The sequence below is a fragment of the Nyctibius grandis genome, chromosome 3 (assembly GCF_013368605.1).
Source record: "Nyctibius grandis isolate bNycGra1 chromosome 3, bNycGra1.pri, whole genome shotgun sequence".
Lineage (NCBI taxonomy): Eukaryota > Metazoa > Chordata > Aves > Nyctibiiformes > Nyctibiidae > Nyctibius > Nyctibius grandis.
This window is the reverse complement of record NC_090660.1, coordinates 109,423,644-109,441,944: the sequence shown is the minus strand read 5'-3', so window position 1 is coordinate 109,441,944 and position 18,301 is coordinate 109,423,644. Positions and strand designations below refer to the sequence as shown.

The window sequence follows — 18,301 nt, the reverse complement described above, 5'->3', positions numbered from 1 at the left end:
TACATGACTCCTCTTGTATCCTCCTAGTGTATTACTAACAACCTCAGAAGTATTAATGATTCGGTGTTTATCACGCATCAGGAAGGATATATTGTTTTTACAAGAAAGCTGAGTCACAAAATATGTGAGTTGCCCAAAGTAACACAGCAAGTCAGCTGTTGAGTTCAGGAACAAATCCAACCTCTGCCTTGACTCCAGTGCTTCATGCATCCTTACTCCATCCTTCCGTCCTCTTTTTTCTCATGCAGGACTTTTCCCTGTGACCTATTTGACGTTAAACCCATGGGGAACACAGGTGCTGCAGCATCCATATAGGTGAACTTGTCTCAAGGGTATACTCCAGGCCCTGGCTTATCCTTCCCTTGCACTGACAAAGATCTCTGGTTCCTCTGGAAGAATATTTTTTCACTTGCAGAGGAGTCAGTGAGCTCTGTCCCTCGGTGGTAATGCCAACCCTAGTTAGAAATGCCTCATAGATTCCTGTTTTCTGGCTTAGAGACTGTGAATCTTTTATATTCATCCATGTATCAGAGTTCTTAATTATTTTATTTCTTAATGAGTGAAACAGTGCAAAGAGCACAAGGGACATTGCTTGCTTTGCTGGGGAGGGGTGAAGGGCTAGACTGCAGCAAGGAAAGCGCCTCTCAGCATGTGTCTACTCTTGGTACCTCCCTTGGCTGCATCTCAGCACTGTGACTTCTCTGACCCTCTGTGGGCAGCACCCAGGTGGGACTGTAGAGTGTAAGAGACACCAAGATGTTCAAGAGACCAACCCTCATCTGTGGGGGCTGTTATTGCAATCTGGGAGTCACAGACCTGCCAAAGAGGACTGGAGTTTCACATCCAAATACTATCTGCTGCCTTTGTTTCTAGCTTTTGTGTTTTGTGTACTCACATGACAGTGATTTACCAGTTTTGGGGTGAAAGACTTTGGAAAGTCAATAGCAGTCTTTGCCATGGTGTCTAATATTTGCTTCTCTGTTGAACATGCAGGGTAAAAAGGGAGAACCAGGATTCCCAGGAATTAATGGTCTGATTGGCCCTCAGGTAAGTGTTGATTTCTTCATTTTCATATAATATGTGGAAAAACATATTATGTGGCAACAGGTGACTTGGAACCGCAATGCAGCATGCACTGACCTTGTTCTCTTCTCATCTGCACCATCTTTGAAGTTGGCGTTTCTCCATTTAGAGCCAAACTAATTTATCCTGTTGTGATTGAGACAAGTCTGCCTGTCTGGCAGCAATTACTTTTACCTTCCACAGTTTTTCAGCATCTTTGAACAGGGACATAAAGAGGTGTTTTGTATGTGATTTCCCCATTACTTTTACATAGAGCAGTATCATTCTAGAGGGAAAGCAATGATTTGTGTTCTGTAATATTGAGGACAGTGTCTCAGCTAATTGCTGGCTGTGTGAATTGGCAATTGCAGATATACCTCTGTGCTGCAGCTTGAGGGAAGCAGCAGTTTAAAAGGTATTTGCTATTCAGAAATCACACTTCTTTGAGCACAAGACTGTTTTTGTGGCTTTGATACTCACATTTCTGCTTGTTACAGAGGGTTAGGTGTTGGCTTATTGAGGAAGGTAGAGACAGCGGCTTAAAACTAAATGTTTATTCTCCCCTTGAGGAAGGATGTCTTAAGTTAATGACCCCTTAGCTCCTTTTTTTTTAAAGCTTTTGGCAAGACAGTGCTCCAAATTGCACCATCTGTAACTTCATAAGGGCAAAATAGTGCTGTGTGTGTTAAGCATCACCAGAGAGGATATGGCTCTGCCTTGGATCAACCCATGCTGCCCTGTATTATAATACTGACACTTGCCTCTGGCTTAGTTTCTTGCTAACTTTGTAGCCAAATTCAGCTTATCTGAGTCACTTTGTAGGGTCATCCCCCGCAATGACAAAAATATCTGCGGGAATGTCCTCAAGCAGAAAAGATGCAACCCCTCTTTAAGCTGACCATTCAGGATAAAACTGAACTTTTCTTTCACTTGCTTTTCAGTAATAAATTAATGAACTGGGTCTTTGGCTTTGATATTTTATTTCAATAATTGGTTAAGTTTTGGGCAGGAATGAAGAACCTCCATCGCTACAGCTGTTGGCGATGTATTGCAACAAACAGCACACTGCTAGACAGCAGATGCCGATTTTTCATTTATTTCCTCTGGCAAGCTATGCCCTTGTAACCAAGAAACACGATCTAGAAATGATTTCTGTGGCAGACGTTTTGTAATGAGCTGTTCACATGTCTGTGGAGGATGTCAGAGAGGCAATCCAGGGGCTTTCAACCCCGTGCAGGTGAGGACCCTTGTGTTCAGCTGGGAACTTTGCCCTGTGAAACACCACTTGATACTGGTTTACATATTTTTAAGACTTTTTCCTTTGGTACAGTATCTGGTTTCATCAGCAGCCTTCAAGAGAAATGAAGGCAGTACTTCTTTACCGTAAGGGTGACAGAGCACTGGAACAGGCTCCCCAGAGAGGTTGTGGAGTCTCCTTCTCTGAAGACTTTCAAGACCCGTCTGGATGCGTTCCTGGGTAACCTGCCCTAGATTGGTCCTGCTCTGGCAGGGGGGTTGGACTCGATGATCTCCAGAGGTCCCTTCCAACCCCTAACGTTCTATGATTCTGTGATTTCTAATGGATTTAAAAGATTCTGTTGTTTGTTTGATTGTTTGTTTTTTTTTCCACTGGATAATATTAAAAAGTCCCGCTAAGCCTTCTGAACCATCTGTGTAGCCATTGGGAGAGGATTTTCTTTGCTTTTGGGGGAAGATTTTTCTCCATGCATTATTTCTGAGATATCTGACCCTATCCATCCAAAAAAAAATCATACTTGCTCAGCTCAAGTTCCCTGTAACTTTTAAAAAAAATGCATGTATTAGCAATTTTATAAACATATCTGAGAAAATTGCTGACATAGCATTAAGTAACTTTCTTTTCTCCACAGGCTAAATAAAGTTAGTAAATATTATGTTAATTAAAACTGCATATAATGCTAGCCCCATCGAGGGATACTTAAATTGACTGTTCCTCCAAGCTAACTATAAAAATGGAAAAACATTGTTCCTATTCTTGCAGTGGCGCTCTGGTCTGGACATATTACTGCAGATTTCTGTATTTCTTTTTGGAGAAAGTGCTTACGTTCAGTTTGTGACAAAACTACTTTTCAGCTTAACAGCAGTTTTGGTGACATTAGTTTTTTTGAGCACTTTACCAGCATATTTTTTTTTTATTCTTAATCAGACCATGCCTGAAAATACCCCAAAAGAAAAGTGATTTCCTTATGCTGTAGTTACATGGGTATTCTTTCAAGCCACGTATGCAAGTCTGTGTTACCTGTTCTTATGCTATCTCCATGTCACTGAGAGCCAAGTGATTTGAGTTGGTCATACATAAGCTAGATTTGGACACTAAAATAACATCATTTCCTCTGCTATTTAAAATTTAAATGTAGTTTTGTTTTTTGACCTGGCTCCCCTCATTGATAGCTGTGTGGGCAAAAGGAAGGAGTGGATATAGGAGCTTTATAAACCATATTGTTGCTGAAAGATATAGAAAAGACCATGAAAGGATGCCAGTAGGTCCTGACCCCCTGTTCTGTGTACCCAGCGAAGCCTTAGGGTAAATTGGTCCAACCTCTTCATTACTGAAGTACCTTCAGAGAGACTCTGCATTTCCTAGTGACATGTGGTGGGAAACCCTTCTTCCTACAGAGGTACAGAGGTGAAGGATGGGGCCAAGTGCCAGGGTGTACACAGACACAGTGAGATATCTGCAGTGATTGTTGAGCTTTGTCAGGAAAAATGGGTTGCTATCATGCCCAATCCAAGCGAGAAGCCACAGAAGGGTCAGGCAGCTGTGCAAGGGAACCAACCTGAGGGCTATTCTGGAGCAGGGTCAGCAGATCCAGTGATGAATCACAGTAAAGATTATGTCAGTCTGACACTCAAGGACCATTGACTGTGTGTGGTCACATTTGAGAATTAATTTAAGTGTCAAATCCTGAAGCAGCAGCTAGGAGGCAACTTCTCAACCACCCTGGGAAAGTTTTGTGACAACAGGGTAGCCCTAGTTTTGCCTCTCTCTTCCTGCACACACCAACTCAAACTAAATTTTAATCCAAACATACTTTTAAATTATTTTTTTGTTCTTTCTAAATCAGCTGTGGTGCTGAACAAGTCCATGTGCTTATCTGTTCTATGTTGTCCAGTCAGCACCCCCAAAAATGAGCTTTTCTTTTCTAGTGACCTTTAGAAGCAGTGCATCTTGCAACATCATTAAGCCCTGGAGTAGACACTCTGGGGCTTATTTCCCCTCTGAATATGAATGATTTTCCTACAGCAAGGACACAGACATCTGAACTCATAATGAGTTTATGTTGTTATTATTTATTTGTACTATTTTAGTTTCCAGGAACCTTAATTACGGAACAAACTACTATTGCAGTAGGCTGTTCAAATGCAGACTGAAAAATGAGCATTTTCATAAAGCACTTTCAGTTGAAATAGATGAATGGGCAACAAGCATGGGAAACAAAGAGGCTGTGCATTTCTGCATGGTCACCCGTGATCACGGTATACCTTGTCTATCCCATCGTCTGTTGAGAGGAAGACTCAGAGAAGGGGCTGAAGGCAGTTGATGAGTTACCTTTGCAAATGTTTTTCTAGGCATGATGGGCATTCTAAGAAGAAAGGAGATTTGCAGTTAGGCAGTATATGCTAAGTGAGACATGAAGGCTGTGTTTGCAGGCTCAGAGGAGAGGGGAGCTGATGCTGCAGTGCTAACCGAGGGCTCAGACACTCTGAGCTGTGTCACTGAGTTACCAGTGCTGGGATTCAGCTCCAAATGCAAGCACTTGTTGGGTTAAAGATGGGGATGCAGGTATCTGAGCTCCTGTTGCAGTTGATGAAGGTCCAGATAATATCATCAGTGCAGCCTGAAGCTCTCCTAAAGCAGGTACCTACAAATGGTCCACTGAGCCACTCTCTAGATTCCCCGAGCTGAGCAGGTACATGCTGTCCACCTGTGAGATAGCAAAACAAGTCGAAACTCTTTATGTTTTAAGCAAAAATGCCATACCTCACACTTGCAACATCTCTGGGCTGCTATTGAGGTTTGCCTTACGCTAGATAACCTGGTGGTATAACTAAGACCTGCGAGGAAGACCTGTACAAGCTGTACTTTTTATGGTCGTGGCTGGCAGTGATTTAATTAGTATAGACTTGTCCATAGGGTGTGAGCTCAAGCACAGCTTTTCTTAAGTAATTCAGGAAATAAATTATATCCTCTGAAATGGATGGTGTCCTTAACGTCCTTTTTATAATGCAAGTTAATACTGTGAAATGTAAGGAAAGGATACAGGCCCCAGCTGCAAAGCTCAGATTGAATTCAGACTGTGACAGTGCTGCTCAAAATTGGAAGATATTGCTCAGAGCTATCTTTAATAAGATCTATGCCTTTAACAAAAATAAAAGAAAAAGGCCTTCACCAGTGCAGATCACTAATAGTACTGAAACGAAAGATCATAAAGGAGAGGGTTTTGTTATTTTTCTCATTTGCTGCACTGACTCAGTAAACCAACTCAAAGCGAACACACAGGGAAATAAATCTTCCTCTGTAGACAAAAGAGATCATGTCCATATCTTACACTAAGTGATGAAATTAAACACTGTCTTTCACTGGAAGCAAGAAATTCTCCTGGAGAGGCTGCTATGTACAAGGTCAACTTTATTCAGTATTTTTACAGAGCTGGAAGACAGTTCAGAGAATTTTTTTGAAAAAACCTTTGTTTTTAAAAATAATGTTGGTACTCCAATTACAATGCCACCTGGTGAAATAACTGGAGACCTCATACACTTATGAATTATGACACTGTCACTGAAGCTGACTATAAAGCATGCATCATAGGTAAATGTTCAGATCTATTGGATCTTTAGGCTTTTGGTTTTTAGAGTCATCAGCAAGTCTTTTCTATATCCTCTTATCTTTGTCTTGGTTTGTAAGACCAGATTTAAGCAAAGAGAGCAATATGGTGGTTTAATGCAGCATAACTGAAAGTAATTCACAGTAGTGCTGGTGGATACTGTAGTGCTTGGGGTGAGAAACAAAGCAGATTTGAGGAGCTGATACCAGAAACCACTCAGATGCAGCAAAGGAGAAATGGAAAGTTGGAGTAGCAGGGGATATAGTGAGACACGTGGGTTGCTCCACAAAACTAGTTGCAACAGTCTTATTTCTGATGGGAGAGAAGTGGGAATAAAGGGGAGACAGCACAAAGCCAACAGAAAGGGTCTGTGGGGACTTCCTGAGATGTGAAATCTCAGGGAGTAATTGGTTTTCAAGCAGAGACAAGTACAGACACTGGAGGGGAAAAGGCTGTCAGCACTGTGGTTATGCATTTCACTATCATTGTGGCAGCAGACAGGATGCTCCTGTGTGTCCCAGAGGTTCTTCTTGTTCATAAAGCTGGCACGCTGTCTAAAAAGCCCAGACCACAGTCTGTTTTGACATGGGTTAAGGGCTTATCTAAGCCTTTCTCATAGTGTAAGAGAATCCAGTCATCAGCATGGAATAATATACAGAAAATATGTCTGTGCAAGCTTTGCCTTCAGAGACAGATATCTGGAAAAGCCATCAGACTTCAGTTTCCATCCTGGAATGGCATTTGTTCACCTCCCTCTAAAACATAGCCGTCCCTTCTTTCATGGAAAAGATTTAGGCCAAGCAGCCCACTGATGTAGTCACAGACAAAGGTTTTTGTTCCTTTTCAGTGCTTCCTTAGGGAGTGCAGAACCTAAATCTTAATAGCTCTGCCTTTCCCAGCCTGTCTTTCAGCAAGATACACTCTGGAAGGGGAGAGCATCCTTTAGTGGATCCTGGAGGACAGGCACAGCTGTCGCTCCAATACGGAGAGTGTCAGACTTCCTTCCTGAGAACTGTCCCTGCATTACATTGTCTAAGGAATGGAGCTGGATGAAACACAAAAATCCACCCTGCCCCCAATGTTTGTAAAGGTGTCCCACCCTACCACACACACACACCCCTCTACATGCTATTTGGATTTTAATGAACCTTTGAAATATTTTTGTTTCAAAACAACAGTTTGAGTATACTTTGGTTTAAACATTTTGATAAAAGATCCCTGTTTTGCATTTGTTTTCCAAACTGAGTTTGTGTTGTCCTGTTTTAGAATAAAGCTTTCATATATCAGTTTTTGCTTCAGCGTGTAGGAAGCACACATCAAAATCTCTACCAGCCAGAAAAATACCACTCCATGATTATTTTCTTCTAGATCAGAGTTTTAAAGGGGCAGCATTGGGGACTGGATTTGGGACAGGGACTCTCATCTGTATAATTCATCAAATGATCTCTGAAGAAAGTGATCATTTAATCAGGTACTTTCATCTGGAGTCAGTTAAAAAAGGGAAGCAAAGAAAACAGGTGGCGTGAGATTTTGGGGTTAAGCATTACAACTTGTCCTGCTGCTGCTGTTTTATGTTTTTTTTTTAAAATCACAAATAAATGCTCAGTTTGATCCTTTCTAGATACTTAGAGAGAATAGTCCTTGCTCTGAAGTATACTCAGAACACAGGAGAAGGGCTACAATAACAGAAATTTATATACAAGTGAAACTGATTTGCTCTGGACAGTAGCAAAAGGGAGGGCTCTATAAAGGACACATATGATGTATTTCTGCAACTTTCATGTGATCGTGCCATTTTATTTCTCTGTGTCCCAGTCACTTGCTGTAGCCAAAGCTGCAGAAAGCAAGAAATCCAGTAGGACAGTAGATGTAGGTGTACAGAGTCAGATGAAGCAGGCTGTCAGCATCTTGTGAATGTCACAGGGATACTGGTAGTCATTATGTAGAACTGTTCTTTCTACGTCCATCTCAGGAAGGCTTTTATTGGAAGAGCTTTCCATGAGTGGGTGTAACACTTATTGGCGCAACATCTGGTGAAGCTACCTGAGGAAACCACTGTTGGGCATGGTGTCCTGGATGATTGTTCTCATGGAGAGCAATGAAACTGAATTGTTAGTGGCAATTTAAGGTAAGGATCAGTGTGCTTCTGTTTCAAGACTTGCAGTTGCATAAGGTTATTGTGGTCCAGAATACAGAAAGTTTAGGAGAAAAATTAGAAATAGTCTTGGATAAGGAGAATATCAAGACTTACCAGGAGAAATGGTTGGAATGAGGACGATGTAGGACCTCATGTTTCAGGGATTACGCTGGTTGCTGACAGATGCTTGAGTGAGACTTTGCTTTTAGGTCAGATTGACCCTTGTCTGTACTGTGTGGGGTAACTTGCATCATACTTGGGGATGCCTGGGCTGAGACGGGGTCCTGGCTGGCATTTTTCATGTCTTGATAGAAGCTTCCTGTTGTAGGGCCATGGAGAATATGTCTTTGATGGTGGGAGGTGGTTCAGTTATTGACGGAGAGAGAAAGAGAACAAAATTAGGCTATTAGGGAGGAACCAACGGAACTGGCAAAGCAAGTCTACAAAGGTAAATTTTGTACTTTCTTTCCTTCACTTATGCATAGTCCATTCTACTGATGAATCAGTTGTTGTTTTTCTAAAGGTACCTTTGCCTTCTTTCCCAGTACTGCACCCACTGTTCATGGAAGCCCGAGCCCATACCTTCTGCAGGGCCTCTCAGCAATATCATCCTTGTAGAGCTGGAGTAGGGCCAAGCAGAACTTCCAGGTCCCTGGTGTCTGAGGTCACTCCATCTAGTTGTTTCGCAGTATGGTATTTTCTCTTGAGCTGGGCTAATTTGGACTGTCGATTCTTTTCTTTGAATGGCAAAGCCTTTTTTAAGTGATGGATGGTCTCGACCAGGTGTCTCCTGATGGGACTAGAGTTCCTTAACTGCAGGACCCTCCTGCAATAGCAGCTGAACCAACGTCCCCAGAAGCCGATGCAGGGCTCCCTAGGAATTATGTCAGCAGCATCCCAAGGCATGTCTTTCAGGCATTTTTCAGTTGTGCTCACATTTGAGGCACTCTACAAATGCTAATGTTGTTGGTGGGATGACTCCATGTCTGCTCTGAGTTGAAATGAAGGCAGATCATGAGAGCCAAGTGCATCTGCAGGTCCTTTTTTTTGGTTGCCTTGCCCCATCTATTGGCGAGAGGCTGTCTTCTCCTCTGGCTGAATTTTACAAATGTATTCTAAAAAGCCTGCTTGCCTGTTACCTTCTCTGTCAAACCATGCCACAAATAACTCCTTGTCCTCACTTTTCTGCACCCTTTTCTTCTCTTCAGCTACATTTTTCCTTAAATGTGGAATGCTAATATTGATCCATGACTGGTAATACCTTAACCAGAAAAGCTGTGCTTTGTGGTATTGAATGGTGACACAGGTCTAGCAAGGAAAATGCTGACTGGGCATTTTCTGTCTTGTATTAGTTGCTCAGTTTCAATTCTTTACCTAGGGTTTGCGCGGGGGCGGGGAGGGGTTAAGTACAAACACATCAGAACTCCCCCATGATGAAAACTGAAAATGAATTAAATCACTGTGTTAGAAAGACAGAAAGAGGCAGCCAAGGTAAAATTTCAACTCAGTCATATATCCATTTCTCACATCCATCCTCGTGTTGTTTGCTTAGGTTCTGATCCAAAAAATACATGAACACATGCTTCATTCTCAGCACATAAGAAATCCTATCTTGTCTACAGTAGAAGCTGGAAATAACAAACACCTCTGCATCTTAAGCAACCTGTTAAGATCTGTTGAGTATGGAAACAAATTTCTCAGCTAGGAAGCCAAATTTAACAATTTGCTCAATACACAAAAATAAATCCCTCTGAAAAGCGGACGGCTCTTGAGAGAATATTTTCCCTAAGAGAAACAGCTGTTGTAGGGAGATGAGTAAGAAAGACTGGTAGGACATTTCCAAATGAATGTGTACTTCGAGATATGAGTTTGTGAGGACCTTTTATTATCAACAATGTTAATGAAGAGCACTAAAATGGTGGTTCGTTTGTTTTAAAACACTACATTGATCCACTACATTGTTTCTCCATACTCTTGGATTCATATTTTTGCCCCTCACCTCCTCCCAAAAAAAAAAGCCCAAACCGCAACCCTGTTCCATTCATTAGTTACTTCAGAGATCTTTTTGCAGAGGTAATTTGTTCACTTGGAAACAACATTGATCAAGATTAAATTAGGCTGGATGCTATGAGGGATCTCACTGGACAAGCTTTGTGTTTTATGTTACTATTGATGGCCTTCAACTCCTCTTTCTCTTGTACTGGAGTGGAGGATGGAGCTCACCTTGTAGCAATAATAATTAGTGGCTTAAGCAGGAGATCCTGTTGTGCTCGTGAACATGGTTCCCTGGGAGCTCAGTATGGCATCTTGCATTTTTTTTTTTTATAGAAGTTAATGAAATAAACCTCAGTGCTTTTGCTGTTTCAAATAGGGCCTGGACTGTGCAGGGAAAGACCTGAGACTTTCAGCCACTATCAGAGAGTTTAATAAACTGCTTTTGCTTCCTTTCTTACAGGGACCTCCAGGCATTGCTGGACCCCCTGGACCACCTGGAACACCAGTAAGAAAATAGGCTTTGGGTTTTGGTTATTTTTTGTTTTATTGAAAGGAGAGGAAAAAATAGCTGGGGAGAAGTTTAGATCATGGGTTTCAGTGGGAACTGAGTCAGGGCCTCCAGCAATGTATGTTTTCTCTTGTATTTTATCACTGAAAAGCCACAGCTGGTCCTAGAAGACAGCTTCTCAGTGCTGAGCATCGGAACCACATTTATACTACCTGGGGATAAGTCCATGTCTGCAGGACCTCCTGCAGCAGAGACCTGATTGCCGTGGAAAGGAAAAATTGCATTTAAATTGAAAGCAGCATCCTCCATTGAGGTAGCTGCAAAGAACAGAAGTACTGGGTTTTTTCTATGTTCTGGTTTCATTTTTCAGGGATTGCCAGGAGAAATTGGAGTTTCTGGTAAAACCGGACCACCGGGACCAGCTGTAAGTGTTGAGGAGCTGCTTCCCCTGCCTCCGTGCTCTCCATGACTTCACATACTTTAACTCTCAAGTCTTTCCTTCATTTCCCACAGCCTGTCTGCACACAAAGTTTTAGTGCGGGCTCCAGCACTGTCGCCTTTAATGCAGACGTTAGCCTCTGATGCCTTCTGTGAATAAGAATTTTACCAGATGCAGCTCCACTATTCCTACACACTGGGACCATGATGTTTTCCTTATATGATACCTTTCAAAAGTAATTTTGCTTTTTACAAGATATTCTTCTTCCAGACCTGGAGTTCCCTGAATCAAGCCAAAGAACTCACAATTAAAGTCTCAGATTTAGCAGAGCATAGCAATTTCTGTTGGCTATTAAGTCAAGGAAGGTAAATTATGAAATACTTTTAGTATTAAGAAGTGCCACCTACAGCCTGAAATGTTTGGGGATTGACTGACTCTGAAAGGCGACAAAACCTTTTCTCACCATTTTAAATCCATTACAGGAAAAAAATAACTTTAATTCTTATCTTGCTGAAGCATTCTGTCACTATGTGTTATGTAAATTAATTTTAGAAGTCTATGTATTATACAAGAAATTAACAATACTTAAAAGGAGAAATAGACTTTAAAAAATCTTTATAGCTACAGATAATAGAGACTTACAGAGAATGATAAGTAAAATTGTAATTTCTAAAGTTATTTAAGAATCCACAGTGCATAAAAGCTCTATACTGTTTTTTCTCTGTAACAGTACTGACATCAAGTGGCCATTCACCAAAACTGAAATACTGGAAAAAGGGCTGAGCAGATATGTGCATTGTTAGAACTTTTGTATATTTTGTGACACAGTAGGGAAAAAGTCAAAACAAAATGTATGAGGTGGTTCTTCTTTTTTGAAACTTAGGTCAGTTTAAGTTCATCCCTCTTCCCTTTAGGCAAGAGGGATGAACTGAGCATGCTTGTGCTGAGCTTGCCCTTAACAATTTAAAGAACAGGCACTTACAGCTTATGATTTTCTCTTGTTTAGGGGTTGCCCGGCAAAGATGGATTCAATGGGCTTCCTGGACTTCCAGGTCAAAAGGCAAGTGACACCACATACACTGGTATTAAGCTACTTACCTGGGCAGCTTACTTGGGTGAGCTAACAAGTGTGAGCGGAAAGGGGGGCACATCTCCAAAGCCAAACACCACCTCACCAATCCCACATCACTGAGCCACCAGTGAATCTCCAGGGCCAAGTCAGCTGGTGTGATTGGACTGTACTGAGTCATTATGAAGATAGAGCTGGCTGTAAATACAGCAGGGATGAGAGATCCTCTTCCAGTCTTCAACTGCTACATCCTATTTGGCAAACACAGCTGAACATTGCAAACAGAGAAGCTTCTACTGTCATTCAGGAAAGCCAGTGACACTGGCAAGTCAAGGCATGTGTCCAAGGCACAAAGAAGAAGAACCAAGGAAGTGTGGCAGGCTCCAAAGACATTCCTTTCTTTCCTCCCTGAAGAGCTGGAAAGAGAGATGCCATCCCCCTAAGGCTTCTGTAGATCTGTGTGACAGAAAGACAGTTCTTCATTATTTCCTACTTCTTATGTCCGATTTGAAAGCTTCTACAAAGGATAGATTGGGAAGAGTTGTCCCCTCTGCTGTCTCTGCAGTGGGAGAAGGGAGACTTAGATTTAGAGGTAGGAAACACTCTGGTTGACTTGCCATCACTATGTAAATAAGTGTCAAAGAAACGTGCCATATTTTGACTATAAAGGCCAACCTAGGCTTTGGATATGATGACACTATATTGGAATAAGGACAACAGCTCTTAACCATCAACTGTCTTGGATTGCATTCTCAGTGGTCTTCTTGCCTCTGCTACTTCAGCACTTTGACCCCTACTTGTTCCAATAACACACTACATTTATACTTGCCTCTCTCAACTGAGTGCTTGAGCCCAGGTCTAGCAGAGTCCCCAGCTCCCATTTGTTGATAAATAAAGATGAGGAATTTGGAGCATATAACAAATTTCTGAGGCTAAATAAACTTTGGATTTTATCCACAGCCCTGTGTAGTACCTACTGCACTTCCCAGCTATGTAGCGTGTTTCAACTCTTATTCTACTGCAGTCTCTGCTCTCCATGCTGACACCACCTGCACTGAAAGATCAGTTTCAAAATATTTACCTAAGAGGCCCAGTGGCCAAGGTCCCAATCCCACAATTATTTATTTTTCTTAATGAAATATTGTAGACTTTCTAACCACATATAGTTTGAAGAAACTGAATCGAGGTTTTATTTTCCAGATAATTCACTATGGGCATCTTTAATGTAACAGTGATTGACTTTGTGTTATTCCAGAAATATTCCAGGAGGGTGATCTGTGCTGGAGATGTGATTGCAAACAGCACTAGAATGGAAAAACATTCCGGGAAACATATTCTCACATGGCTCCATTTACATCCTCAGGCTGATACTGAGGATCTAAGTCAAAATGTTCCTCGCTGTTGCCTGTAAACATGCTGCACTACCAGAGGAGTTTGTATATTAAATTCTTGTGTTCCCTGCAGGGAGAACAAGGGGAAAAGGGTGAGGAAGGCTTTCCTGGAAAAGCTGGCCCTAAGGTAAGGAATTTTATTTCATAGTTTACCATAGCCATTGAGTCAATCAAGGTGTGGTTTTGGAAGGTCTTATGCTGAAGTCAGGAGAGTAAGATTCCTCTAGGGTTGGAGGCATAAGAGGATGAACAGATGCAGCTCATTGCCTCTCCAAGTTCATGGTGTTCCAAAATAACAAACCCTGTTTCATGCTTCTCTCTTGAGTCTACATGTGTAGGGAGATCTGACCCAGCCCTTGCGTTGGCTCCCTGTGATCTGGGTTCCCAAGCCATCAAGAAGACAATTTCAGTGCCTTAGGGGAAGTAGGTAGAACAACATGGGCCAGGACAATAGGGGGGACACTTTACTAATGAGAAAGTGTTCTTACAAAAGGGTCAGGTCCTTGCAATGTTAAGTTTTGCTTTTGTTTTTCCAGGGTGAACCAGGGAGCCGTGGCCAACCTGGTGAGCAGGTGAGCAGAAAAAATAATCTTAGCATCAAGGCCTACCTGTCAGGGCAATATAAAGTGACCACATGCAATAACAAAGCCATTTGCCAGTAACAAGATCTGTGCATGTCATTTGCATCTGCGATTGAAGATGAGTGGATGAGACTCGTGGCTGGACAGAGTAATGCAAAAATTCCAGAACAAAAATATGATAAATCCAACTTTTCATCGTACCCTGGAAAATTCAATCATCTTGTTCCTAGTGGATAAGGAAGAAAAGGAAGGCAGAGTGGCTTAAAAGTGCTTGTTTTCCTTCACATATCACATTAACCCAGGGTGTTGGTTCTAGAATATGAGGAACTTATTTGTAGCTACGTGATGCAAGGGATGATGCTGTCATTTCTAAGTTGTAAATGCTTGCTAGGAAATAACTTCATATGATTGATAGAAGTTATACAGTTATCTTAGTCTTTTTCTATTGGGATTTGGGTTTCAGCGGACAACTGCTGAACTCAGTGAAGAACCAAGGGAATGTCCTGTGATTTTCTAAAGCATATAGCTGTCTAGAGCCCAGTCAGGACCACTAACCATAGATGTTAATATTGTCATCTGCATGCCAACTTTTCAACCGTAGTATGAAAATCTGTAGAAAGAGAAATATAAGACAGAGTATTGTATCTGTGGCATACACTTAGGATTTTGGGGTACAGAGTATATGCCAGCAATGGAAGAGTCTCAGAGCCTCAATCTTCTCTTTACTCTTACCAGTCTCAGTCCAATCTTCTGCTATAAAGATGACATGGGAGCATGGTCATGACCTCTGCTCCCATGTTGTCTTGTGCAATAAAGCAGAACATGCACCACAAATTGGACTTAGAGTAAGGGAAGAAGCTGTCCATGGGGAGTTTCATATAGCAGCTTTCCATAAGCTGTGGCAGTCTTTCCATGACCATTAAATTTTAAGAATTGCTGACCATTTTTCCTCTTTGTCAGGGTGTCATGGTCAGACTCCCTGCCACTGTCTATCCCTTGAAGGAATAAGGTTCCAAGTCTGAGGTACAAAGTGAGGTTTATTGGGATAAGGCACTTATTAAGTGGATAACAATTATACCAACTTGCGAGTGGGGACTATTCTGTTTCTATTCCAAAATTCCTTATAATCTACCTAATAGGTATCACTAAATTCCCAGGAAAGTATCCTTACCTAGCATCCCAAGTAAGGGGAGATCACCATGGCATGGGCAGGGGCGCTCGCATCGGGCTCTTGGGGAGCAGTTTCCATACCCATCCTCAGTGGTTTCTGTGGTCCCTGCCCAGTGCTGTTATTTCCTTGCTGCTGGGCAAACAAACTGCTGGGCTTGCAGTTGCTGGGCAAGCTCGGGCCCAGTGCAATGAAGGGTCAGAGCCCCGACCAAAGCACTGTCACTTGGTCTGGATCATCTCCCCACGCAGGGCTGGTTTGAATTCTAATGCCACCTTCCAAAACACTTGCTTCTCTCTCCACAGCGTGGTGTTCTCCACACATTTCATAAATGTTCTCTCTTCTGTCACCTCAGCTACAAATCAAAATATTGAATAGTGCAGACCCTTAGAGGACGTCATTTATCCTCTGAATTTGACAGCAAACAGCTAATAACAGGTGTGTGAATGTAGTTTCTTCAATCAGTTGCACATCATCCCCCAGAGAACCTTCTTCTGAGCTGCATTTCTGTATTTGCTGATGAGAACGTCATGTTGGCCTGTGTCAGATGTCTTACTAATGTCAAGATACATCACACAAATGCTTCCTTCTTGTCTGCTTAGTTATTGTGTCAAGGGAGGGAACTGGATGGGTTTGATATGATTAGTTTTTAACAAATCCACAGTGGCTGTTTTGTATTATCTTTCTGTCCTTAAGCTCGTACAAACTCATTGATTTTTTGCTTCAGTACCTTTACAGAGGCCAAAGTTACACCACATGTTTTTATTTTTCCTCCAGATTCTCCTTTTTTTCTTCTTTAACGTTAGGCCCTCTGTTTGACCTCATGATCTCTGGGATCTCATGATCAGCCAGGATGTTGCAGTGGATCTCATAAAGCACCACTCCCTCTGTCATCAAATGTCACTTTCTTTAGAATTCTCCAGACATCACCCTGATGTTCCTAGTCATACTCAGTCACCACAGCATCTTGTTCCTCACCTGATTTCTTCTGCAGACTCATTGCACCTATATCATGATCACAGAATCACAGAATCAACCAGGTTGGAAGACACCTCATGGATCATCGAGTCCAACCGTTGCCCTGGCACCACCCTGTCAACTAGACCATGGCACTAAGTGCCATGTCCAGTCTTTTCTTAAACACATCCAGAGATGGTGACTCCACCACCTCCCTGGGCAGCCCATTCCAATGTCTAATGATAATGTTTTGAGTCTTCCCATACTTCAGAGATAATCTTTCTAGAGCAGGGATCATCTTTCCTTAGTTCAGCATTTGTACAGCACTTTTAGTGCATTTGCATCCTGCTCGTGACTGAGATCCTTTGCGATATTGCACTACAAATGCAGATAGAATAATTATAAATAGGAAACCACATGGTTATTTTCAGATGACAAATTGGGTCAACTGGGAGCTAAATTTGAGAATACTTGATATATTTAGGACAAACCACATGACATAGAGATAATAATTACTCCAATAGCAAATATTATATAGCAGAAACTCAAAAATAAGGTTCGAACAGAAAGAAATCCAAATGTGCAATAGTGCATCCAGAAAATTCTAGATCTGTTCTTCAGGTGACATCTGTACCATTCAGAGTAGTATAATGGAATTTTTGCATTTCCAGACTACCCTGTATAATTAAAAATTAAAATAAAAGTTAGATTTAACTTTTTTAGCTGCTTTTATTTGCTTGCTTGGTCCTGCTACAGACCACCATGAAGAAGACGTCCTAAATTCCATGGTGTCAGTTAACAGTGTAACGGTGAAAAAAGAGAGGTCTTAGCTGCTGTTTTATGTAATGATTTTCCAAGAATAAGAAATTATTTGATAATCAAACTAATCCCATTCTCTCTCAACAAACTACATCTCTAGTCCAAACTGGGGCAGGTTTTGGCCTACAGCATAGACTATATGTATCATGGTGTGACTTGGTATCAAGAAGAAATCATCTGCAGTCCTTATGAGTTCTGGACAACTCACAGTCTAGTATCAGACACGCAAAGAGCTAAATTAAGGTTTCATCCTGCCCAGCCTAAGGGCACTGTGGCTAGATTAGCCTATCCTGAAGACCAGACTTGATGCATTTTTAACTGACATGAGTGAGAGAAGAGTTTGGCTCACCATTCTGCCTTTTCATTCCTAATTATATTTGAGAGTAATGGGATTTATTAATAGAAGCTATGCTTGATGCCTCTTCCTAGATTTCACAGCTTCTTTGTCTTACTTTCAGGGTGAAGCAGGTCTTCCTGGTCATCAGGGTTTGCCTGGACTGAGAGGAGAAAAAGGAGACCAGGTGAGTGACTTTGAGCCACAGCTTGACTTTTTTTAGCCATTTGACACTGGGACAACTTATTTCGAGAGTCCCTAGATGATGTTATCTCTTGGTGTGATTGCTGTGATAAGCAGCTGATTGGTGTCCAGCAAAGTCACCTAGTGCCCCTTCCAAAAACGTACTTTACGGCCTAGTGACTGTTAATTGCAGTGGAGGTGCTAATGAACAGTGTCTATCCTAAATGCAGAAGGTTATGACTGATGCCATGTTGCTTGTGAGGCAGTTAGGAGAGGTACAGTGCTCTTTCAGCCTCACTTTCAGAAATACCTGCCTGATTTAAGAACATTTAAAAAATGTAATAACAACAAAAAGATCACAAATCCCCCATGTCACTGAGCCCTGGAGAAGCCTCCAGATGGCTGGATCATTTTCTGATGACCCAACTTCCACCCAAGTCCTGGTGTCTACTTCTTCCCCTGGATAGCTCCAGATTTCCAGAGGCATCTGCATACTGTGAAATAGTTGGATCAGGGACCTGACAGTAAATTTAGCCATGTAAATGGGGCCTGTACTCATGATAACTGACTACGTGCTTGAATGTGGTCAAGGAGGATCTAAAATCAACTGAGGTCTTACTGTTCAGTTTGCTATAGAATATGCATTGTAGATGATAGGATATAGAATATATCCTCTCTATATACAAAATCATAGAAATGTAGGTCAGATAGCACCTATCTGAATGCAAGATAAATACATTTTGTGTACGCACTTCGAGGAGTATTCACATCATCCTTGTTAAGCATCTCCCAT

At 41.7% G+C, this 18,301-nt stretch overlaps 1 protein-coding gene across 1 annotated transcript in view; it reads left to right on the top strand.

Annotated features, from left to right (window-relative positions):
* The window catches only part of COL22A1 (collagen type XXII alpha 1 chain), a 223,894-nt gene that overhangs the window by 143,427 nt on the left and 62,166 nt on the right, over positions 1-18,301 (top strand). The window contains exons 23-30 of the mRNA XM_068396530.1: positions 994-1,047; positions 8,884-8,892; positions 10,520-10,564; positions 10,938-10,991; positions 12,013-12,066; positions 13,540-13,593; positions 14,003-14,038; positions 17,450-17,512. Of these exons, the coding sequence (XP_068252631.1) occupies positions 994-1,047; positions 8,884-8,892; positions 10,520-10,564; positions 10,938-10,991; positions 12,013-12,066; positions 13,540-13,593; positions 14,003-14,038; positions 17,450-17,512 (369 nt within the window). The remainder of the gene's footprint in view (positions 1-993; positions 1,048-8,883; positions 8,893-10,519; positions 10,565-10,937; positions 10,992-12,012; positions 12,067-13,539; positions 13,594-14,002; positions 14,039-17,449; positions 17,513-18,301) is intronic.